This window comes from Sinocyclocheilus rhinocerous, unplaced genomic scaffold (assembly GCF_001515625.1).
Source record: "Sinocyclocheilus rhinocerous isolate Xijiao unplaced genomic scaffold, SAMN03320098_v1.1 scaffold1493, whole genome shotgun sequence".
Classification (NCBI taxonomy): Eukaryota; Metazoa; Chordata; class Actinopteri; order Cypriniformes; family Cyprinidae; genus Sinocyclocheilus; species Sinocyclocheilus rhinocerous.
This window is the reverse complement of record NW_015640467.1, coordinates 872,057-897,532: the sequence shown is the minus strand read 5'-3', so window position 1 is coordinate 897,532 and position 25,476 is coordinate 872,057. Positions and strand designations below refer to the sequence as shown.

Below are 25,476 nucleotides of genomic sequence, written 5' to 3'. Positions count from 1 at the left end.
GTTCATTTTGCAGGAGCCAAGATGTGGTTCTCCTGGATGCTGCTCCTGGCTTCTCTAGCTACGTCCACCGCTTCGTCAAAAACACGTGAGTGGGCTCATCACGGAGCTGTGATGTTTGCCGATCTCACTCCCCAAGAGATGAACGCAGTGAGAGACTACCTCTACTCCTGCAGCGAGCTGGGCCTCACCTCGGCACGAGACAAGTCCCTCAAGAAGAACAGCATCCTCCTTATGGAGCTGCACGTTCCTCGCAAACACGAGGCGCTCCGTGCGCTGGACAGAGGACAAGCGAGACCTTCACGGAAGGCACGTGTGGTGGTGCAGTTCGGCAACCAGGCGATGCCGAACGTGACGGAGTATGTTGTCGGTCCCCTACCTTTCCCGAGTTCTTACCAGGTGAAGACGTTTAAGGGTGACCGGCCAATCCGTTTCGAGTCCAGGCCGATCTCCACTGTGGAGTACGAGCACCTGAATAAGGTTTTGGAGAAAGTAGCAGCTAAAGCAAACAAGATTCTGCAGGAGAGCACCGGGTTTACTTACGGCAACTGCACTAATCGTTGCTTGACCTTCTCGGACATCGCTCCTCGTGGGTTGGCGCCAGGAGAGAGGAGGACGTGGATCATGCTGCAGAAGTTTGTGGAGGGCTACTTCATCCACCCGGTTGGCTTAGAGGTCCTCGTTAACCACAAAGATTTGGATCACGAAAAGTGGACGGTGGAGAAGGTGTGGTACAACGGCCAGTATTTCGACAGCATGGAGGAACTTGTGGAAAAGTACGAGAAGGGGCCGATCAATAAACTCAAGCTGCCGGAGCATGATGAGGAGGATCTTTTCTCAACCTATATTCCTCGTGGACACATGAACACACGGACGAACATCCATGGAGCAAAGCTTGTCGAACCCCAAGGCCGCAGATTCCAGGTGGATGGTAACTTTGTGGAATATGCCGGATGGTCCTTTGCATATCGGGTTCGCTCTTCGGCAGGATTGCAGATCTTTGATCTTCGCTTCAATGGGGAGAGGATTGCTTATGAGATCGCACTGCAGGAAGCCATTGCCTTCTACTCCGGAGATACTCCGGCTGCCATGCAAACCAAGTACATTGATGCCGGGTGGGCGATGGGAACCTCTGATTATGAGTTGTCACCTGGGATAGACTGTCCAGAAATTGCTCATTTCGTGGACCTGTACCATTATTATGACACAGACAAACCTGTGCGTTACAGAAACGCACTCTGCATCTTTGAAATGACCACTGCACTTCCTCTGAGGAGACACTATAATAACAACTTCAAAGGAGGCTACAATTTCTATGGAGGCTTGGAAAACCATGTTCTGGTGATCCGAACTACGTCTACGGTGTACAACTACGACTACATCTGGGACTTTGTCTTCTACCAGAATGGCGTAATGGAGTCTAGAGTGAGTGCGACTGGGTACATCCATGCAACGTTCTTCACAGAAAATGGACTGAACTATGGAACCAGGGTTTACAACTATGTTCTTGGCAACTTGCACACCCATCTAATTCATTACAAAGTGGACCTTGACATTGCAGGTGAGTTTAGCTCTTGCTTATCGGTGTACAATCTGAACTCAAATAATCCATTTTGAGATCACAGTGCAAATTACAATGCAACAGAGGGCAAATATGAGCTACATGCATAACAGGTTTCACTGAATAGAGATCATTTTGCTCTCTTTTTGAACAGGGAGGGACAACAGCTTTGAAACCATTGATCTGAAATATGTTAACTTTACCAACCCCTGGAGCCCAGGAAACTCCATCGTGCAATCAAAACTGCATAGGACACAGCATGAAACTGAACGCAGTGCTGCTTTCCGCTTTGGCAAGAAGTTTCCCAAATACTTGCACTTCTACAATCCCAATCAAAACAACAACTGGGGGCATAAGAAGGGCTATCGGATCCAGTATAACTCGCATGCTAACAGCGTTTTGCCCCGGGGCTGGAGGGAAGAAAATGGTATTTCGTGGTCAAGGTAGGCTTTAGCCATTAATTTAAAAGGAATAACTCATTTGTCTCTTTTGCACTATTTTTGTGCAAACCTTTGTGATTTTGTTGACTGCAGATACCCGTTGGCTGTAACAAGACACAAGGACAACGAGGTCACCAGCTCTAGCATCTACACTCAGAATGGCCCTTGGGAGCCAGTTGTTTCCTTCGAAGAATTCATTCGCAACAATGAAAACATTGTTAACCAGGTACACAGATGACTTATAGAGACTTGAAGAGACTTCAGTTCAACCTCCAGGTCCAATGGGACTCTGTGCAGTTCAAACAGGCCCTCCTGGGCACTAAAAAGTAGACACAAAGCCAACATAATCAGTATTTACATGGGTGTATAAATAAAATCTATTGCCATGTATTCAAAATATTTGGACAGCAATTACTGTATTTGAATAGTAACTATACACAATTTGCTTTACACTGATAAGAGATGCCAAACTGCTAGATTATCAGAAATTTAATCAGATAATACCCAAAATGTAGTAAACAGATATAAAAAGAATAAGATAAATGGAAACATCAATCAAACTTATTTTAGCTCCAAATGCTGTGAACCACATGGCAACAGGAACAGCAAAAAGAAAAAAATAAATAAATAAAAATAATAATTCTACTTAAATCAGTGTCAATACATCACTTTTGTGTTATTTAAATTTTTTAAGTGTTATTTTAGTATCAATATACTACTAGTTTTTATTCATTATTTTGAATTAGTTTTCATTTAGATTTTCAATTTTTTTATTTTATTTCAAGTTTTAGTAATTTGTAATCTGTGTGTTTTTTATATATGTCTATATTTTTTTATTTATTTCAGTCTTGGTTTTAGTCATTTTAGTATTTCAACTTAAATTACATTTTTTAGTTAGTTTTTTTAAATTGTATTTTAATTAACAAAATGTTTTTTTAATAGTTTAACTTTTAATTTATGATAATAACCCTGACTAGCAGTTGGTAAACTACTAGATAAACAAAAATATATACAAATCTAAAAATACTCAGTTGACAGTTATATATATATTTTTTTTTTCACAGGATTTGGTTGCCTGGGTGACGGTGGGATTCTTACACATTCCTCATTCTGAAGACATTCCCAACACAGCGACTCCAGGAAACGCAGTGGGATTCTTCCTGCGTCCCTTCAACTTTTTCGACGAGGACCCCTCGCTCGCGTCCCGCAGCACGGTCATCGTGCGACCAGATGAGAAGGGCCAGCCGAAGGTTCAGAGATGGACTCCAGAGGTCGTAGGTCACTGTGTCTCAGACAAACCTTTCTTCTACAATGGCACATACGCTGGTGTCTAGACAGAGACTGAGCTCATTTCATATTGTGTTAATGTTTTGTGCTGTACATAAAATTTAAAAAAGCTGATACGTGACATTAAATGCTGATGGTGTCAAATATTTAAAACCTTAAAAAATGAGCGGAACAAATAAACCTCAATGCTTTCGATGTAGAACATGAAAACCTCATAAATGTCTGACATTTTTCACAACCTAAACAAGATCATTACAACCATTAAGAATGTTTTATGTCTTTCTGAATACAAATCTTACAAATAAATGTTGTAGTCATATTTTAATCCAGAAATCAAAAGAAAAAATACAAAATTATATTTTGCTTAAAAATGCAGGATTTTAAGGCCATTTTGTACATTTGCATTATTATATTATTTTCATGACAGTTCAGCAGAAATTCTCTCTTGTTTTTATAAATGAGCATAAATTAAATTCTGTACAACAAATATGACAATGATGTAGTTACAGCTGTATTTTTTTAACAATAATACAGTAGAATTGGTGGATGGAATCTGCTTAATTGTAATGAAAATGTCAAAATGCAAAAAAGTCTTAAAATAAGCTGCATTTTCCTTATGCAAAATAGAATAGATTTTTCCTTTTAAATAGGGTTGATAGTTTTAACGAGATTCACCTGTTGAAGTGTTTTTGAAAATAAACGTGTAATAATGTCATGCTTGTGAATAATTCAATGCAATGTGAGTAGTGTGTTTATATTGGTTGTCATGGTAACCGTGAGTGGTGGGATGAAGTGAGGACCCTTGAGATCTGTAAGTGAGCGGATGTATCCATGGACGAGGCTTATCAGCGGAGAACATCCAGGATGCAGGATGGCGTAGGCCTATCCGTGAGCTCACTGATCCCGGTGGTCCTGTATGGGCTGAGCGTGAGCGGGAAACAGAGGCTCCTTACCCAAACACACCAATTCTGGAATCTCTCGGCCAGTGTTGGGCTAGTTACTCAAAGAACGTAATATATTACTCATTACTAGTTACTCCTTTCAAAAGTAATATTGTTACTTTACTTATTACTTTCTGGCAACAGTAATTAGTTACACTATTTACATTACACTCTTAAAAATAAAGCTGCTTAAAAGGTTCTTCACAGAGATGCCATAGAAGAACCATTTTTGGCTCCACAAAGAAGCATTCAGTCAAAGGTTCTTTAAAGAACCATCTCTTTCTTACCTTTTTATAATCTGAAGAACCTTCTTTCGCCACAAAGAACCATTTGTGAAACATGAAGGTTCTTCAGATGTTAAAGGTTCTTTATGGAACCATTTAGATTTTTCTTCACACCCCACAGAAGTTGTAACTGTGTATCTTCCACATAAAATTCTTTTAGAATGTTAACTAACAACGATTTCTGCCTCATCATTTGACCAAAATCCACATTGGATCGCAGTCAGAAGTTATTACAAACACTCATTAGTGATTGATAGTGACATTCAAGTAGAAGTCTTGTATTAATCTCATTAATTGTCATGTGTAACCCATATATGATTATATTTCATTATGTATTTTATCAAATCACATAAGTTTGTAAGAAACTGTTTAATTTTCCAAAACTATTTTTAATTATAGTAATATAATGTACCACATGCTGATCAGAGGGGTGTGAGTGGGATGTAATGCCTGAGTAAAGTAAAGCCACAACTTACACAACAGTGTTCAGATCATCCTTTTTCCTGACAAAATCAATATAATGCAATATTTCCATCTGCTGAATGTAAGCTTTTCCATATTCCAAGCTTGCCTGCTGCACTGGGGACATCACATGCATGTGCGAGTCGTGAAAATTATGAAAATAAATCTAGGAATTATTTGATTGTTGGATTTTAAATCAGCGGGGTTGAGGCATCAAAAGTAACTAAGTAACTAAGCTGTTTATGGATAGTAACTGTAATATTATAACTGAAATCTTATTAGTCATTAGTTACACTACTAGTTATTGCAAAAAGTAATATTATTACAGTAACTAAGTTACTAGTAATTAGTTACTGCCTAACACTGCTCTCTGCAAACAGACCATAATTCACCTGCAGAGTCTCCCATGGAAACCTACAAGAGACGGTGGAGAAAAAGAGTCATTTGATACAAATGATAATAATCTTACAATAATCTGACTGATTATAAACATTTGATCTTTAACTAGTCACATAAAAACAATATTCTTGTTTACAGTAACAACGTGAAAAAAGAATATTGTATTGTATACACATATAAAATATACACATAATATAAACTATACATGTGTATATATAAAATAGATTTAATCTATACACTATTTACTCTTAATATATACAATTTATAGTCTTTATTCTAAATAAATATTCTAATTCCAATATAACATGCTAATCATTTGAAAACATTTTGACAGAACAGTATACATCACTGCTGAAAGATCTTTGACTAGTATTGGAAGCATGTGTGACTGCTGGTGACCAGAAAGACATTCTTTTCTCTCTGTTTGTTCAGGTTTTTACAGTCTGTTAAAGTTGTCTGTACTAACGATGGAACGGGACAGAGATGGAATGGTAAAGCCACCTTATATAGGGCGACCATTCTTTAAATTCACCATGGCAACAACTGAATCCTTACAAAACAAGAAGTTCTGTTTGTGAGAGTCTGAAGGATTTCTCATCTCTCTCTCTCTCTCACACACACACACACACTCGCCATAAAAATGTTCAGGTCCACAAATATGTGTTCTTGTCATTACCAATCAGTCATCTCAATAATTATAATGGTTTCCAGGTATTGTGGTTCCTACAATCACTCATTTTCAGATTCCAGTTGTAAATGTTAAGGTAGATTAGGCTTTTAACACCTTTTTTGTGTTAGCATATTAATCAGTCTTGGTGATTATGACAGATGGTCTCTGTTGTTATGATGACAACAAGAAAGCTTTCACGGTTCAATCATGAAAATATTTTATCGTTAACAGAAAAAGGTCAGTGCAGCAGGAGCAATGACAGAATCAACTATTTCATATTTAACTCTCACAGACCGCATGGGTTGTTGAATTGAATTGGGAAACACTGCTACCTATGGATCATGTGGGAAAATTGCTATTTCAATCGCAAATAGAAGTGAGCATCAGTTCTTTATAGTTTTATATTAACAATGCATAAAAAAAATGTGTAGCCTACTACATTTTGTAGCATTTATCTTAAAATATTCCTCAAAAGCCTTTCAAGTGAAATCTATAAACATGAGAAAACTCTCAAACTTTGAATTTGTAAACCTTAAATGATTAGCTATTTTTTCATTTCAATTTTATTTTTCAATGAGTTTTATTATACACAATTTATACACATAATTTTTGGTTACAGCAAAACATTTGCTGTAAATACGGCCTATTTGTGTCCTTATTTCAAAGGTACTTACACTACAGTATCTCTTCGTGAAGTGCTTGCTGATATATATATATATATATATATATAAAAGGAATATTGTGTATAAATCCCAATAACATTTCAAATTCTGGCATCAGAATAATATGACACCGCTTTTCTGTATTTCATCAGTAGTATGTCTGAATATTACATAACATTACAAAAACAGTAGGTGAAAAGTATATGCTTATAAATCACATGACCTTCAGAGAATGGATGTTACCTCTGGATTCAGATGATGATACACGTTTGGTCATTTAATATTCATTCAACTCTAAATGCTATTATTGTTGATTTTTGTCTTGAAAGCTCATATGTTGGAAGCACCACGCCTCAGTCTTGCATCAGCAGAACGCACAATCTGATCAAATGCCTTGAGAATCAAAACATCAACATCATCGTTTGTGTCAATCTCATTATGATAGTTCTTCACTGGGAAGATGTGGCTCACCGGCACACCCACTTTGGCACTGCACAACTCCATCTGAACAGAAACACAATGCAAAATTGTTTGTAAAACTACAGAAAACAACATACAACATGTATAGATGATTAAATGACCAACCCTCTCTTTGATTTTCTTGCTTCTGTAGACCATCTTTAGATCATTTTTGACCAGAAGACTTGCTTCATCCACTTTAGACATGACAATCACTTGAGGAATCCCTACAATGAGAAAGCTGAAAGTGTTTTAATCCAAATTATACAAATCTACATTTTGTAATATATTCCTGCATTTTCCATTTCTCTCATCTTGTCCAAAACAAAGGCAAATAATATTAAATTTTTATTGGTTAACTTAAAGCATCTTTATCTATTGTTGAAATGTATTTAAAATATGCACATATGCTAAACTAGTTTCCATGTGGAATGTAGGAGCTTTTATATATTACAGTGTTATGCATAAGAAAGATAAAAATCACAGAAAGTTTTACCTTTATCACTGATTTTTTGGCGAATGAGCCTCAGTTTCTCTGTAATTATCTTATCTTCTGCAGCGAGTTGGATTGTACTTGTATCTATGATGTAAACTAGGCAGAATGCTTGATCAGACAGTGAAGGGTTTTGATTGTAATGTTCACCGTCAGTGAGGGATTTCTCCTTGAACTAGGTTTATGAAATAAAAGCAAAATATAAAAATGAGAGAGATACAGTACACATTCAAATGTTAATTTTAAATTAAATAAATGTAGTTAATGGGATAGTTCACCCAAAAATTAATTTTGTCATCATTTACTCACGCTCAAGTTATTCCAAACCTGTTTGAGTTTCTTCTGTTAACTACAATAGGAAATATTTTGAAGAATGTGTAACATGTTTTTCACATTCTAGTCAATGGCTACCAGCAACTGTTTGGTTACCAGCATTCTTCAAAATATCTTCTTTTGTGAATTTTCATTTTTGGGTGAATGACCCCTTTAACTTGCAATTGAATGTCTTACTTTATATCCCTCCTTCACATGGCCATATATGCTGTTGACAATGTCATCTATTTGACACTCAGATATATTTTCAGGTTCTAAACCTTTTATGTCACAGATTTCAAAAGGCAAATCTGCATGTGCACTTCTGATGCGGTATGCTCTCAGCTGTAAACAAAGACCAAGAAAAATGGCAACACATATATTTTTAAATATCACACAATGCTTATGATTTTAAACAAATGTCTGGTTGATGATTTCCTTAAATCATATTCCTACAGTCTTAGCAGCTACCATGTGTGTGCAATATAGAAGTCAAATAATGCTTACTCTTTTTGTGAAACTGTGACTGGCGGCTGATTGCGAAGCATCAGCTAGTGCTTCATTACCTATTTCTCCTTGAAAGACACTAAGGACAGAGTTAATAAAGCTGGACTTCCCTGCTCCAATTTGTCCAGCCACCAGGATCTTGATGTTTGTCACATCTGGATTACTCGGAGTAAAACTTTCTAGATGTCTTTTCAGTGCTTCCTTCTGTCTACAAAAGACAAGAGACTTGTCAAGACAAGAAATATCTGCACACTTAATAAATAAATAAAAATAATGTATAAGACTATATAAAAAAAAACATTTGGATCTTTTTGTTTGAGGATACTTATTTGGAAGTTATTTAATCAGCCCAAATGTAATATTTTTGTCAATTTCCACAATTTTTCAAAATTAATTTTTTTAAATCTCCATTTTAAATACATTTATTTGATATTTTGATGAAACCAGTTATACTTCATTTTATAATTCCAAGCAAAAGGGAACAAAAGCCTGCACACAATATCCTTCAATGTAAAAAACTAAAAACTAAAAAACTTCTTCAACAACAAAAATTAATTTAGAGGTCAGATATATTCAAAACAAATATGTATTAGACAATGTATATTTTACAGTAGGTAGGCCTAAATATATTGGTATTTGGGCTTGCTTCAAATATAAAATGTACCATATCTTTGAACAGATTACTATCTATAAAATAGCCTACATACTGTAGAAATGCACTTGTCCACATAACCTTTGTATATGTAGCTCACCCCCAGTCAAATGTACTCCATGGTTTGTCCAGTTCTGTGAAAAAAAAACATGTATATATCAAATAAACAATTCAGTTTAACAATAAATTGGTAGTATCTCAATCTCTGAGATTGTATCTATGGTGTGTAATGTTCATAAAAATGGGAGACAGAGGGTGCTTGTAACACCATTAGTATAATTAGAAATAAGGTGGGATGAACTCTATCATGCATGGCCACCACCAACTTGTGGACTGTACGTAAGCTGACATTTGTTACAGTTGTGAAATTGATTAACATTGACTAACGTTTACCCGTATACCACAACAGCCAGCCACTTTTCTATATAAGTGACAGTACGGCGCAATTAAGGGCTGTTGTTTGCGACAATCACAGATTAGATTTGTGTATATTACATACATTATATAGATAATTTCTGTGAGTGTAATTATCGTTACAATACTTTATTTATTTGCTATTATTTTATTTGCTTATTTCTGTTTCAGAACCACACCCATTCTTGCAATGTAACACTCTTATTTGGACATTGTATGGCCACACTGCTAAAGTTCAGTTAAATACCCCAGGTTCAGACTGTATTCTAATAACAGACACCTGGGAGTGACTACAGGATCCAAGCAATCAAGTCATTCAAATAGACTTTTAAATGCAGTCGTTTAATTCTGAATATTGTAAGTTAATTTTGTTAAACTGATGCATTTTATGAATTTATGCATTTGAATAGATCAAATTTGATTAAATAGATGGAAAATATATTTGAAAGTAAATTAAGTTATAAAATGCATATCAGTTATCAGAGACAATCCCATTATTCTATGCAGTACTTACCTTCAGTTGGTATTGATTCACTTCCTCCCATTTGCAATCTTGTGTCGTTTGAACAGATTAATGTGAAGAATCACAGAACTATATTTACTGTCTTGTGCTCCTGAAGGGTGTGCAGGCGTGATTGTGATGGCAGCTCTCATCAGAGGGTATATTTATACATGCAGGTCTAACTTTCAGTTTCACTTTAAATAACAGATTGGAAAGGAAAGGAAAGGAAAATGTTTGTCATCTCTCATGATTATAATGGGTGCAGGTCAACATTTTCTCTGAATAATTACATTTCCCAAAACAACTGTTTTGATAGAAAACTTGGAATATAGCATTATGGAGTTACACCCTCATGTGTTTCATTGGTTCAAGTGTTTACAATGTTTTTGTGTTCTGTGATGGCAGCTGGTATCTGAGGCTATATTTATCTATATCACTGTAGTAACATTATTTTCCATAGTTGATCAGTGCCGTACGTACCTAATATGTGACATAAGTGGTTTCATAGGGCCACCAGCCATTCAGATTTTGTATTCACTTTGGTGTTTATCATAATGTGGTGATTAATTATAGGATACTGAAAATGTTTTTATTTTTCTAATTTGCTCATTCTTCTTCTTCTTCCGTCTGGAAGTCTGTAGAAGCCCATAGAACTGCTTGTGGGAAAGTTATGAAATTTGGCATACACATAGAGGACAGTCTCATCATTGATCACACCAAATTTGGAGTCTATAACTCAAACTGTCTAGCGCCACCAATAGGCCAAATTGCATTCACGTTTCTGCTCATAACTTTTGAACCGTAATCTACTTTTCTCATCCTAAAAACGGTTTGTCTAAAAACTTAACTCGTCCTAAATGGTTGTCTGATTTTCACCAAAATTGGCTCAGATCATATTCAGACCATGCTGGCAAAAAGATATCAAAAGATTTTGATAGGTCAAACCGTTCTTATAAAGTGCGGTTTATTAACAAATTTGATGAAGTCAAAAAAAATGGACATGAGGCTGTATTTCCGCAATGCTTGGTATGTGTTATATCAATGACCTGAGGGCACATGAGTAGTTGCAGCACCTACTGGTCAAAAGATATCAAAAATGAACATTTTTGCTAATAAATGTGGCATACCAAGTCGAACACTACCCTATTTTGCAATGTCAGCCATTTTAGGCATCAGACATTTTGAGTTTTGTAGTAAAATGCTGTATCAACATACAGTATGTCTTTAACAGGAATCTCCAACCCTGCTCATGGAGAGCTACCATACTGCAGAGTTCAGCTCCAGCCTTAATCAAACACACCCGAACCAGGTAATGAGATGTTCAGGGTTACTTGATAATTACAGACAGGTGTGTTGAAGCAGGGCTGGAACTCTGCAGGAAGGCAGCTCTCCAGGAACAGGATTGGAACTGAAGTCTGCAGCTTCTATGAAAAGGTTTGGAGAACTCTGGTCTTTACTGAGTAATTAAAGATCCTTAGTTCTTCATTATGCCTCTGTTGTGCTTGGCCTCTTAATTGCTGCTTGCAGCTATAATGATTATTGTAATTTCCTGCTATTTGTTTTTGTCAAAGTATACAAACACAAATTGACAGCAGCATAATGTAAACGGTTTCTGAGTTAAAATTGCAGAATTTTATCTATGTTTAGATTTATTTATTTATAATTTTTTTTGTGAGGTTGAGATCAGTATTTTGGTAATGCTCTCGTGCAGCATTTCATGCCAGAACCAAGTGTGTCTAATCTCAACCCCAGTGTGTTGTGTGTCGGTCAGTAGCAGTATGTAAATAATCCTGTCCTGCTTTGTCCGTTTCTTAAAATAACACACAGCAGCTGAAACAAAACCTGAAAGACTGGAACAGTTAATGCTGTTGACTGAACTGACAACAACTGAAGAAAACATGAAAACAAACTAAATATATTTGAGGGCACAACAAGACTCAGTTCATCAGTAATTTCATCTGTGTTCTAAATGTTGCAGGTAAAGCTTTTATATGAAGCTATTAAGTCCTTCTCAAACAGACACAAGCGAGAAAAAGTAACAAAGATATGCTGCATTTAATAGGATGTTTTAAAAAAGTTGTGTCTTTACTTGATGTGACCTTATGGAAATGTGATGTGTGTTACTCATCTGTATCTGTGAGAAAACACACAACACAAAAGGGAAATGGGTGTTAATGAAGCCGCAGGCTCATGTGAATATGAGTTTATATGAGACACATGTTTATATAAAACACTAGAGAACATCAGCACAGGAAATCTCTAGTGTCTGCCACAAATAATCATTAAATATAATAATATTTTCACAAGGACATTAAACAATAACTGCTAAATGTTCACATATCTCATTTAGAGCTTGTCCAGTTCACATAATGATCTTACTGACAAAACCGCAAACTACAGAAGAAATAACACAAACAAATAAACTTATGAATGTCAAATTTATAACTAAAACAGAGCTAAAATGTTTTTACTTTCAAGGAAAAGTATTTGTCTCATAAACAGCAGTAATTCTCAATCCGCTTCCAGGGATATTTTGTATTTATTTATTTATTTGCTTGTTTCCCTTTGTTAAGTCTATTAAACATGCATATTCAATATTTTTAAATAAATAAGTAAATAAATATAACTAATTCTTTAAAATAAAAAGATTAGGGATGTATTAACATTACTAAAATAATAAAAAATATTAATTTGATGAAATTCCTGATGTTAAAATGCCTTTGTTAACTATAAAAATAAATTATTTAAAAAATGTAAATAAATAAGTAAATATTTCAAAACAAAGGCATTAAGGATTTATTAACATTATTATAATATTGTATAAAGTAGTCTGGTTGATGGGACAGTAAGCAGATAAGACAGAAACTCTACAGATTACGTTTCTGTTATTTATATGAAGCCCCCTTCAGCTCTCAGCCAATGAGCACAGCGTGTTCTGCACAGACACGCCTCACACACTGAATCTGAACACAAGACTGGCTCACACCTGACATCCAAAAAACTATGAGGAACAACCTGAAGGTATTTAAAAATGTGATTGATTTAAATAATAATAAATCAGTCAAGGTTATTATTGAATTAAAATATCAAACTCCTCCATCAAAACCAGACTGTTCAATCATTGAAGATGTCAGGCAAGTGGTTTTGAAAGTGTCTCCACCGTGTCCTGCTACAGAGGAGCTCACATTACTGTACAAAATGAAGAAGGAGAAAGACTGGACATCTCAAAACTATGTCAAAGAAATGGGAAGTTTTACCGGGAAGACTTTAATGTCATGTCATTCATTACTCATAGATCCAGCCAATCATCACTCAACACCTGAAGTATATAAGTTCTGTTCTCACTCATTAGTGCGTTCGCAGATACTGACGCGGCGTTCACCCCCATCCTCTCCACCACCACCAGGTCGGTCCCTGTCCATACATCAGGGGGTAGGCTCCGCCCCTGCCTTCATCTTCAGACAGGAACAGCAAGTATCTGCAAACCTCCGGATTCGGACTATGGATAGGGCCTACATCAAAGAACTTTATCATATCATCTATTTGCAACCAATTTGCAGACTACTTGTGAAATAAATCTTATTTAGACGTTCTCTTGCCTCCCGAGTCTTTCTGGTAGAAGCAGAATACAGTGACTCTGACTGATCGCAGACCAGATACTGAGTACAGTATTAAATGTGCAGCAGTGGAAAAACTCTACTACATCACTGAATCTGATGTCACCACAGTTATTACAAAGGTACCGTATGCTATGCATTCAATAATTTTTCTTATGTCATTACCCACTGTTATTTGAATTTTAAGGTCTTTTCACAACATGAACCCTCCAACACAATTGTCATACACTGATCTGATGTCCACATGAAAAGCATTGCTGATAGTATCTCACTAAAGGACAATTTTATGAGGTTGCTAGATAACATCATTGTGGGAAGACTTTACAGTAAGGTTAGCACAATACCCAAATTTTACCTTCGGCATGACACTGGGCTACATATCTTGGTTTTCTTGGTTTTTTTTCTCAGGGATTGTAAAAGATGCTAAACTCAGTAACTCAATCACCATGTACTTTCAATGCTACATTTTTCCATACAGTGAAAATTAATGATTGCTGAGCTTAACATCTTAACACTTATCTTCTTTTTTAGTTCTACTGAAGAAACTTTTTCTGTCTTTATTGAACACATCCTATTCAACATTCACAGTGCTGCAGAAAAAGTAAGTGAACTTTGTGATTACCATCTCGTTACCTGGATGACCAGGTATGTGTGATGAGTTTCATGAGTCCTTTTTTGTTCTGAGCAGTAAAACTGCCCACTAAGCCTCAAAGAAGACTGGACATGGGCAAATTAACTAATTTAATTAAATAATACAAAAGAGTGGACAAAAACATTGCAACTTTTAGCTGACATTTAACATTTTATGGGCAAAATGACAAATTGAAATAAATGTATAATGAATTTTCTGGGTTGAGTCATGTGAAAGGACCTATATTGTAATGTTAGTGCACATTTTAAAATTGCATTATGGCTAAACATTGACCAGCATTCACAAACGTCCATCTTTATTGTTATTATTGTTTTCATGCTTTACATACAGAACATAAATGATCTCATCAAAAGAAGCATCTTAATTGAAGATGGGAATCCTGCTCGATACCGTCTGCAAACAAGGAGAGACTATTTGGATCAATCTGAACCATATTGATAGACATTTGGAGAGAGAGACAAAAACAAACCCCATAAAACCATCATGGTTTATGGGTTTTATCTACAAGAGAGTCCAATCGATTCAATCATCGACACTCCAGGATATGGAGACACTCGTGGAATCAAATCGCTATTGAGTTTGCACAGCTTAAGTAAGTCTGCAGAAGGGGTTCATGAAATACATGCAGTGTGTCTGGTGATTAAAGCAACACCAACATCAAAAATACATAAATGTGCAATGTGCCAGAAGGCTATTTTGCATCTACAGTCCCTGGACTGGTGGTAAAAATTGTCACCTGCAGCTACGGACATGTCAACTAAGGCTGCGAAGATGTTTATGCATTCAATGATCTTTTCATGTATCACCTATTGTTTGACAACCTGGTCACAAGCAAGTAACACTTCTCCCAAACCAATACTCTCTTAATATAATGTTTTTATGTTATGTATATGATGTTCAGTCTTTATTTGGAAGAGATATTGCTGAAAACATTGTCTTACTGTTCACACACTCAGATGGGGTGCATCCTAAAAATGCCCTGACGGCTGTTAAAGAGGCTGAAATCAAGTGTGTTGATATTGATTCTTCTGTAGCCAAAGTGGTGACATGCTGCACTGTCTGTGTGGAGAACTGTCATTGTCCAGGATTCAGGTTTGTCAAACATTTCTTGGTGCATTGTGATGAGAAATTATTACAATGCAGGTGAGTACATGGGTGATAAATAAATCAAGGAGAGCACTCAACTGAAAATAACAGTACTTTCCAAACTGAAGGAGCAAACACAGCAAACCAACATAAAGTAACAAAGATATACTGAGTTTGATAGAATGGTATTTGGTAAGTGATATCTTTATTTAATGTGAAATTGTTTCTCTATATGACTCAAAACCTGAGCCAGTATCATTATCAGTTTTATCAATATCAAGAACCCTTTTGAAAAAAACAGCATATGCTGGTTGTCATATTCGTCAATTGGCTGGTGCACGGGCACGAGGAAACGTGGAGATTTCACAGAACGAGAGTCTTTTAATGATCCAATAGGGAGATACAGAGCACAAGGATGACGTTCACAACAAGTAGACCCAACAGAGGAGAAATGCACAGACAAGAACTTATAAACAGGACAATTACCAAACACAGGTGCACAGAACGACTAATTAACTAAACGAGGACAAGAACATGACCAAATAAGGGAACACAGGAACAGAAACGGGCAAAACATAACAAAACAGGTCCATGATCCTGACACTGGTTAGGTATGTTTTGAAGCATGGCTGCTCATTTAAGCTGGTCATGAGCTGGAGCTAGTTGCTTAGGACCAGCTTAGGACCATTTTAGGACCAATACATAACCAGCTTAAACTAGATCATGACCAGGGGCCCGTTCTTCGTACCTCACTAACTCAGTTAGCTGGATTTGATTGTTGATGATTTGGCATGATCTTGGATTGTTTGGTTCTTCGAAGCTCATCCCGGAGTTGCTGTCATAGCAACAGGTCCGTAAGCTTAAACCTGCTCGGGAGCAGGTTTATTTAATGTAAACCGGATTAGATTGCATCTTTTTAAGCAGAATTGATACGTAAATCTGTCCTCTACCACCGCCACTTTATTACAAGAGTACCCTACTAATAACACTGGATTAATAAATGATTAAAATAATAATCATTAAAAAATTTAAGACAATATAATAATGTTGTGTAGTCTTTAACACTACAGACACAGCATTATAAAAGTCCAAAAATGTGTCAAGTTTTTCGTCAGGTGTCTTTTATTATATGATGTCATTATGTTGCGGTCTTGCCGCCAGCCAATCGCTGCTTTGCTGATCGTGGTTTAGAGTTTCGATTCATAGCCCCTTTTAAACCAACCCATGAACGCGCAATTATCTCAGATAACTCAATCCAGCCATACTAATCATCAACAACAGGTGCGTTCGAAGAACCGAATTAGCCAGATTCTGATTAGCGCGATGATATCATCTTGGATGTGACATTTCATCTCGGATATAATAAGCGACGTACGAAGAAGGGGCCCCAGCTTAGGACTAGGGGTGTATTCCAGAAAGGAGGTTCAACAAACTCGGAGTTAAAACTTGAACTCTGAGTTGACTTACCCTGAGATTGGAAGCTCTGAGTTTTCGGTTTCGGTTACCGAGAGGTTTAGTTTTGTCTTTTATTGGAATCGAAAACACAGAGTTTCCCTTTTCTGGGGTTAACAAACTTTGAGTTTCCAACAAAACCCACTTTCTGGAATACACCCCAGCTTAAACGAGGGCTGCATTCCACTCCACTTTTAGACACGCACTCGCGAACTTCCCTAAGCACTTCCCCTCGGGGGAATCCCCGCTGCCATTTTGAAGTGCATTCCACTTCTTGAAGTGGATGAGGGAAGTTTATATGGACAGACCCTCGACCCCTCGATTTTGACCGAGGGAGCGAGTCTGCTTCATATGCACACTTCAGGCCGCTCCATAGACCACAATGCAACACGAGTGTGATGTCATCGCAGATCGCGTTTAATTTATCCCCACCCCAAACAATTCTATAATATATGAATGATTTTTTTTTTATTTATAACAGCCCAAACATACCTATATACATATAGAATGCTGCACCAAACAAATTCATAAGGGAAAAAATTTAAACAATACATCAACTCCAAAGCTGATTCTAAGTGATCAAGGGCTTAGGACATTCCAGTTCAGCCCATTCCAAGGGTTCCGCCAGAAGTGGGCACTCATGCAACGTAATCAAATGACGTACATCCGAGTAAACGAGACGGAGGGAAGTTTGCGAGTGAAGGGCATAAAAAAAACGGACCGGAACGCAGCCCAGCTCAAACCAGCAGCTATGCTTCAAAACATACCTAACCAATTAGGTTTTTTCAACAGGAAAGCAGCTCTTCATCATGTTTACAAAATTTACCAATATTACTATCCCTGTGGGGATTATAGTAAGATACTGATAAATGTTTTTTTTTTATAATAGCAACAAATAGCCAAAATATAAATATTTACTGGAGAAAGGTGACAAGCACAAATTGGTTGTTTAGGTTCTGTTTGGAATTGTGTTATAAAACAGTGTCACCTAGAGGCCATACAAGAAAATGCTGTGAAACAAAGTGACATGTGTTATGACATAACAGAGCTCTGCTTTATTATACACCTGGACCTGTTCATCATCTATGACATTTTTATACATTCTGTATATTGCTTCATTAGTTCTGTTTGAAATCATGAGAGAGAATACAGCATTTCTTTATACATTTAAAATGACAGATGTGGCAACATTGTTTCAAAATGACAATTAAATGAATAAAAGAATCTGAAATATGAACCGAAACAGACGCGTACTTTACAGAGCCCTCGTTAGTTTCCCAGTCCTAGCCTAGTCTTGCCCTGTCTGTTTTCTTGGTTTTTGATCTTTGCCTGTGTACCTGGATTTATCCCTCTAGTCTCGCCCTGTTGGATTCCGTTTGCCGTTGACTGACCCTCGCTTGTTTACCGGATTGCCCTTACCTTGTCTTCTCTATACCTGTTTGCCATTGTTCGACCCTGCCTGCGTTTCTGACCTCTTCTGCTTTAAATAAAAGCTTGCACATGGATCGCACGTCTCACGTCTTGTCAGCCCCGTAACAGTTATAATGATAACAGAAGAGAGCTGAATGACCTTCATGCTGCTTCATTCCCAATTAAACACAAATAGAATATCATGCAAGATACAAATAATATTTAGTAATTAGCTTGCTTCTATTATACTTAGAGCTCATTTATTGAGTTTGACAGTACTCAGCATCCCAGACACATTCCTGGAGCCTCCTCAGCATTAGTTTGAACGGTTGAGGCTAGAAAGGATACAGCTATGCCACTGGGCATACACGCATCAATATTGCGTATTTTGTCACAACACTATATTTGCATTATTGTAAGGGGTGGGTTTAGGGTTGGGGTAAGTGTAGACGTTAATAAAAAACAAATAGGAAGAATTTAATTTCTTGTGACTTTCCAGCTGTAGCTGTATCCCTTCTAGCCACAACCACTTTGAACATCTCCTTTGTCTGACACACCAATTTCAGAGTCTCTACTAATGAACTGATGAGTTGAATGAAGTGTGTTTGATTAAGGAGACATGCAAAATGTGCCGTGCCGGGGAACTCCAGGAACATGGTTGGGAACTAATGATGCAAACAATAAAATACATTTGCTAATGCACTATGCATTATATTAAAGTATTTTGAGGTCATTTAATTTGATAATCTGCCCCTGTAATCAAAATGTATGCACATTTTTTTTTTTTTTTTGTGCCATTGATGTATGTTCCAGATGCAAAAGCTGCAATGAATTATGCGTACGTTTTTGAAGTTTTGCAAAAATACAGAGAGTAACATTATTCCAGTGAGCTTGTGTTCTGGATGGTTGCTAATCAGTTGCTAGGCTTTTCTGGGTGAGTGTTAGGGTGTTGCTTACAGACTTCTAGTTCATTAATTTCATAATATAAACTCAAATCTTACTTTGAATGCAGCTCAAAAAATTGAGCAAAAAAAAAAAAAGGGGGTCAAGTTTTCTTTTTTCATGTAAATGCTTTCCAGCTAGATCTGCAACAAACCAGCATAAATAAGTCAAGACCAGCATGCTGGCCTAATCTAGATTGCATATCAAATTTGAAAATAGGACTCTGAAAATGGTGGAAATACTCCTTTCAAAAACATGTCCTTCACATGGCTTATCATTGTTTGCAACTGCAATAATAGTTTATTAATCTACCTTTTGTTTTTTGTCAGTCGCTTTGGATAAAAATAGCTTTATGGGTTTTCTTTTTAAAAAAATACAACACAAATTTACAGCAGCATAATGAAAACGCTTACTAAAATAAGAGACTGTTGGAAATATATTGTGAAGCAACAAGTAACCGGAATATTGATGCTTAAGGTAAAATGATGTGCTTGTGAACAGGCCCCTGAGAGGCTGTTTAGGAGCTGGAATTGCATTATTAAGAACTGCCACCTAGAGGACATATACGAAAGAGGCTTGGGCTTTACAATTAATTTTACCTCTAATATGGTTCTCTTTGAAATCATGCAAAAATTGGTAGTATAACTGAGAATAAACAGAGACACTATGATATAATTTCACTTGCATCCGACTTAATTTTACTAGCAGTTTTGATTTTGCTGTAGCATTTTATGTTTGTGTTCCTTCATCTGCAAAATACAGCAAAGTACCCTGCAGGAATCAACTAATTTCTCACAACTAAAGCTACAATAAAATGTAGAATCAATACAAACAAATGTAAAAAAGGGGCACATATATATCACTATGGAGTAATTCCAATATCACAACTACAATAGCATTAACTATCAACAGTGCTAAAGTAAAATAAAGTCCTTTCACGTCACCATTTCACATGTCGTTGATCTAACAGTCTTCACCAGCTGTAGGCAACTCTTTCCTGCAGAGTTGAGCTCCAACCTCAATCAAACACACCTGAACAAGCTAATGAAAGAGGAGGAGGACTACCATCATGCCAAGGTTTTTATAAGAAGTCTTCTTTGTGACATCCACCAGCGTATCAAAGGTGTGTTCAAAGCTCATGCATTCCCTCTGCTGGTTGGTTTGAGTCTTTGTATAAAATACAGATATTGACACCAAAATAACAAGTATCCAATAACAAGTTATTTTTGAGTTTTTATTTAGATACACAGTTTCAGGAATATCTCTATGCAGACAGGTTGAATTCGGAATAGCATGCTAGCATACCTTCTCATGCCATTTGTTCCATATCTTTATATGGCTTTATATTCTATAACATTTTCTATTAACTATTAATGTTAGGAATGTATTCAGCCTTTTTCGTGGAAATCAATTTGTATTTACCAGATGCTTTTGTAACATGAAGCGACATACAGCTGGAGCAAATTGGATGCCTCACAAAACATTGTGTTACTTCAAGAGTATGATGAGCGTAGACTAGTTTTTGGGCCATAGCGCTCACTACGGCAAAAACCAGAAGACTGTGGGTTCTTTAGAAATGCACTGTGGAATTTTAAGATAGTGGTTTACTATTAACGAGTAAATATCATTACTTGAAGAGACATGTTAGAAACAGTGTAATAGGAACAGAGTAGCATATAATTTTTACATCACATTTAGTACTGAATTATTATATGGGTTACATAGAGTAATACTGATTAGCATGTTGATTCTCTGCTACCACGAGGGACTATGTGTAGATGCTGAATGAGCTAAAACGTAGCGCCAGTTGATAATAAAAATAACATAATTGAACAATATTTCAGTATAGGGAGCAAAATGCACAAAGACAACCTATTACCATTACTCAGAAGAAGAGCAGAAAAGGGCAGCTAGCAACAACAACAACAGGAAGAGCTAACATGTTTTTAGTACTAACATATTGCTTAGAAGCCTTCAGGAATATAAAGTATATGGGTTATATACAAAATCCAAGTGTATTGAATTTGAATCTTCAAATAGAATTACTTTTTTTTTTACTATTTTTTATCATTTTGAGTTTGTTGTTGTTAAGTTTATTGTGTAAGTCAGTCAAGTTGACATGACTAATTTGTGTAGCAATTTCTAATACTGTGTGTATGTGTTGCACATGGAATGCGCCTTGATTCAGATGATGATATACTTTTGGTCATTTAATATTCAACTTTAAATGTTATTATTGTTGATTTTTGTCCTGAAAACTTACATTGGAAGGACCACGCCTCAGTCTTGCATCAGCAGAACGCACAATCTGATCAAATGCCTTGAGAATCAAAACATCAACATCATCGTTTGTGTTAATCTCATTATGATAGTTCTTCACTGGGAAGATGTTGCTCACTGGAACACCCACTTGCACTGCACTGCACAACTCCATCTGGACAGAAACACAATGCAAAATTGTTTGTAAAACTATAGAAAACAACATACAACATGTATAGATGATTAAATGACCAACCCTCTCTTTGATGATCTTGCTTCTGTAGACCATCTTTAGATCATTTTTGACCAGAAGACTTGCTTCATCCACTTTAGACATGACAATCACTTGAGGAATCCCTACAATGAGAAAACTGAAAGTGTTTTAATCCAAATGATACAAATCTACATTTTGTAATATATTCCTGCGTTTTCCATTTCTATCATCTTGTCCAAAACAAAGGCAACTAATATTGCATTTTTATTTGTATTGGTTCACTTAAAGCACCTTTATCTATTGTTGAAATGTATTTCAAATATGCACATATGCTAAATTAGTTTCCATGTGGAATGTAGGAACTTTTATGTATTACAGTGTTGTGCATAAGAAAGATAAAAATCACAGAAAGTTTTACCTCTATCACTGATGGTCTGGCGGATCATCCTCAGTTTCTCTGTAATCTTATCATCTGCAGCGAGTTGGATTGTACTTGTATCTATGATGTAAACTAGGCAGAATGCTTGATCAGACAGTGAAGGGTTTTGATTGTAATGTTCATCATCACTAGTGAGGGGTTCCTCCTCGAACTAGGTTTATGAAATAAAAACAAAATATAAAAATGAGAGAGATACAGTACACATTCAAATGTTAATTTTAAATTAAATAAATGTAGTTAGTGGGATAGTTCACCCAAAAATTAATTTTGTCATCATTTACTCACGCTCAAGTTGTTCCAAATAGAGGTCTGCGTGGGACTGTTTTTTTTTGTCCTGCTCCCGCAAGGTTCTATTCCGCACCCACCCGCTCCCGCTATATATTCACTCTTTGTTCACCCGCTGTCTGCTTAGAATAATTTTCTTCCCGACCCGACCGTTCCCGCTAAATTTAGATCTCGTTTCCAGAATCTCACATTTAAGTGTAGTCTGCACAAAATTGTATGTTATTTTATTCGTCTTGTCAAGAGTCTTGAATTTATTAACTTTGACTTGAATTTATATGAATTATCTTAAGACACAAAATTCGTTTAATATTTTATGCAACACAGTAGGAAAAAAAAGTGTCAGAGCAAATAAAAATATTGTACAAAAATTGCATTCCTTTTTTTTATTCGTCTTGTCAGGATACAATTCGTTTAACATTGACAACACAATAGGGAAAAAGTGTCGCAGAGAGAAAAAAAATTAAAAGCCTATTAGCTATTTTTATTCGTCTTGTCAAAATACTAAATTCGTTTGACATTTTTCTGTTAACACAGTAGGAAAAGTGTTACAGAGAAAAATAAATAAATAGACATCTTTCATTTAAAATGATAGGCTAAGCAAAATATAAACACAACCGAGTTGATAGTCCTTCAAGGACAGCGCATCCACACTCTGCTCCATCCTTATTCTGCTCTGTTCTGTCTGAGGGCCGTATATTTACCACAGGTACAGCCTGCTCTGAGCATCGTTATACACATGCTGCGCACAGACCCCGCAAATAAAACGCGTGACGTTTAAAGGATGCTTGCAGCGCGTGCACAACAGTCCTACCGGTGGTCAATAAGAATGAAGCGCAGATATGCTGTTCTGAATGGACACCAGGAACGGGATATTGTTAGACCGCCCGCCCCTGTTCAAATTACACCAGAGTTACCGACCGCTACGCGTTTTATTCGGGAATTTAATCCTGCAGAGCAAAAAATCCCGTGGGATTAAAAAAGAGCCGCGGGAATGCAGACCTCTAGTTCCAAACCTGTATGAGTTTCTTTCTTCTGTTAAATACAATAGGAAATATTTTGAAGAATGTGTAGCACGTTTTTCACATTCTAGTCAATGCAACCAGCAACTGTTTGGTTATCAGCATTCTTCAAAATATCTTCTTTTGTGAATGTTCATTGTTGGGTGAATGACCCCTTTAACTTTTAATTGAATGTCTTACTTTATATCCCTCCTTCACATGGCCATATATGCTGTTGACAATGTCATCTATTTGACACTCAGATATTTTTTCAGGTTCTAAACCTTTTATGTCACATAATTCAAAAGGCAAATCTGCATCTGCACTTCTGATGCGGTATGCTCTCAGCTGTAAACAAAGACAGAGAAAAATTGCAAGATATATTTTTAAATATCACACAATGCTTATGATTTTAAACAAATGTCTGGTTTGGTTGATGATTTGTCTATATTTCCTTAAATCATATTCCTACAGTCTTAGCAGCTATATGTGTGTGCAATATAGAAGTCAAATAATGCTTACTCTTTTTGTGAAACTGTGACTGTCGGCTGATTCCAAATCTTCAGCTAGTGCTTCATTAACTATTTCTCCTTGAAAGGCACTAAGGACAGAGTTAATAAAGCTGGACTTCCCTGCTCCAATTTGTCCAGCTACCAGGATCTTGACGTTTGTCACATCTGGATTACTCAGAGTAAACTTTTCTAGACGTCTTTTCAGCGTTTCCTTCTCTCTACAAAAGACAAGAGACAAAATTATCTGCACACTAAATAAACAAAAATAATATACTATATGATAGACTATATGAAAAAAAAAGTTGGATCTTTCTGTTTGAGAATTCTTATTTGGGGTTTATTTATTCAGCCAGTATGTAATATTTTAGTCAATTTACATAATTTTTCAAAATATATATATTTTTTTTATCTCCATTTTAAATACACTTATAGTTTGATATTTTGAAACCAGTTATACTTCATTTCATATTTCCAGGCAAAAGGGAATAAAAGCCTGCACACAATGTCCTTCAATGTAAAAAAAAAAAAAAAAAAAACGTCAACAACAAACATTTATTTAGAGGTCAGATATTTCAAAACAAATATGTATTAGACAATGTATATTTTACAGTAGGCCTAAATATAATTAGGCCTAAATATAATTTTTGCTATTTGGGCTTTCTACAAATGCAAAATGTACCATATCTTTGAACAGTCTACTATCTATGATAAGATAGTCCACATACTACATAGTCCACATAACCTTTGTATATGTAGCTTACCTCCAGTCAAATGTCCTCCATTCTTCATCCAGTTCAGTAAAAAAAAAAAACATATAGATCAAATAAACAATTCAGTTTAACAATAAATTGGTATTATCTCAATCTCTGAGTCTCAGAATGTATCTATCCCATCTAACAGAGATTGTTCTCAGAACTTTGGCTAACATTCTGGCAAGGATCTCTCAAATTTACAAATGTCCTTATAGTAACATTAATATAACATTTGTTCAAAGTTTTTGGTTTTAATAATGTTTTAAAAACGTTAAAGCAAAAACATTACGCATCATTTATGGAACTGTTTTTCAGAGATGTTTTAGTTGGATGTTGTGTGGATATTACTAATGGTTTCAAAATGTTTAGGGAACATATCAAAAGTAACATTCCCATAATGTTTGCAAAATGATAAAAGGAGTGTTTGCACATTCACATAACCAAGAAAAAAAATGATTTCAATTCAAACAAGAATTGGTGTTAAAGGGGTCATATGATGCTATTTCAATTTTACCTTTCTCTTTGAAGTGTTACAAGCTCTTGGTGCATAAAGAAGATCTGTAAAGATGCAAAGACTAAAGTCTCAAATCCAAAGAGATATTCTTTATAAAAGTTGAGTCAGCCACGTCTACCTAAAATGGCTCGTTCTAACACACCCCCACATATCTACGTCACTATGTGGGAAGATTTGCATAACGCCGCCCAAATGTTCACGCAAAGAAAGAAGGCGTAACTTTTATTCTCGCTGTAGTATTGTTGTTGCCGCCGCCATGTCGTGAAGAGCTGTGTGTTTCGTTGTGAAAGCCAAACTACTTT

The 25,476-nt window shown here is 36.1% G+C and overlaps 2 protein-coding genes across 4 annotated transcripts in view; one reads left to right on the top strand and one right to left on the bottom strand.

The window, feature by feature from the left end:
* The first annotated feature begins 21 nt into the window (after positions 1-21).
* Positions 22-3,332, top strand: LOC107753085 (amiloride-sensitive amine oxidase [copper-containing]-like). The gene is made up of 4 exons (XM_016569184.1): positions 22-1,558; positions 1,713-2,001; positions 2,092-2,224; positions 3,063-3,332. Exons 1-4 carry the CDS (start codon positions 22-24, stop codon positions 3,330-3,332), a joined length of 2,229 nt encoding a protein of 742 aa, XP_016424670.1.
* Positions 3,333-6,679: 3,347 nt separating this feature from the next.
* LOC107753049 (interferon-induced protein 44-like) overlaps positions 6,680-25,476 on the bottom strand; it is a 30,473-nt gene continuing 11,676 nt past the window's right edge. Inside the window, exons 3-9 of one of the 3 annotated variants that reach the window (XM_016569152.1) lie at positions 24,670-24,704; positions 23,919-24,126; positions 23,598-23,744; positions 22,231-22,264; positions 7,659-7,799; positions 7,289-7,389; positions 6,680-7,207 (exon numbers count right to left, since the gene is read on the bottom strand). In XM_016569152.1, coding sequence (XP_016424638.1) covers positions 7,034-7,207; positions 7,289-7,389; positions 7,659-7,799; positions 22,231-22,264; positions 23,598-23,744; positions 23,919-24,126; positions 24,670-24,704 — 840 coding nt within the window. In that variant the 3' untranslated portion in view covers positions 6,680-7,033. Of the gene's footprint in view, positions 7,208-7,288; positions 7,390-7,658; positions 7,831-8,165; positions 8,313-8,474; positions 8,683-9,226; positions 9,261-10,054; positions 10,141-21,716; positions 21,818-22,092; positions 22,265-23,597; positions 23,745-23,918; positions 24,127-24,669; positions 24,705-25,476 lie in introns of those variants that run through there. The other 2 variants (XM_016569154.1, XM_016569153.1) reach the window with 2 other exon arrangements.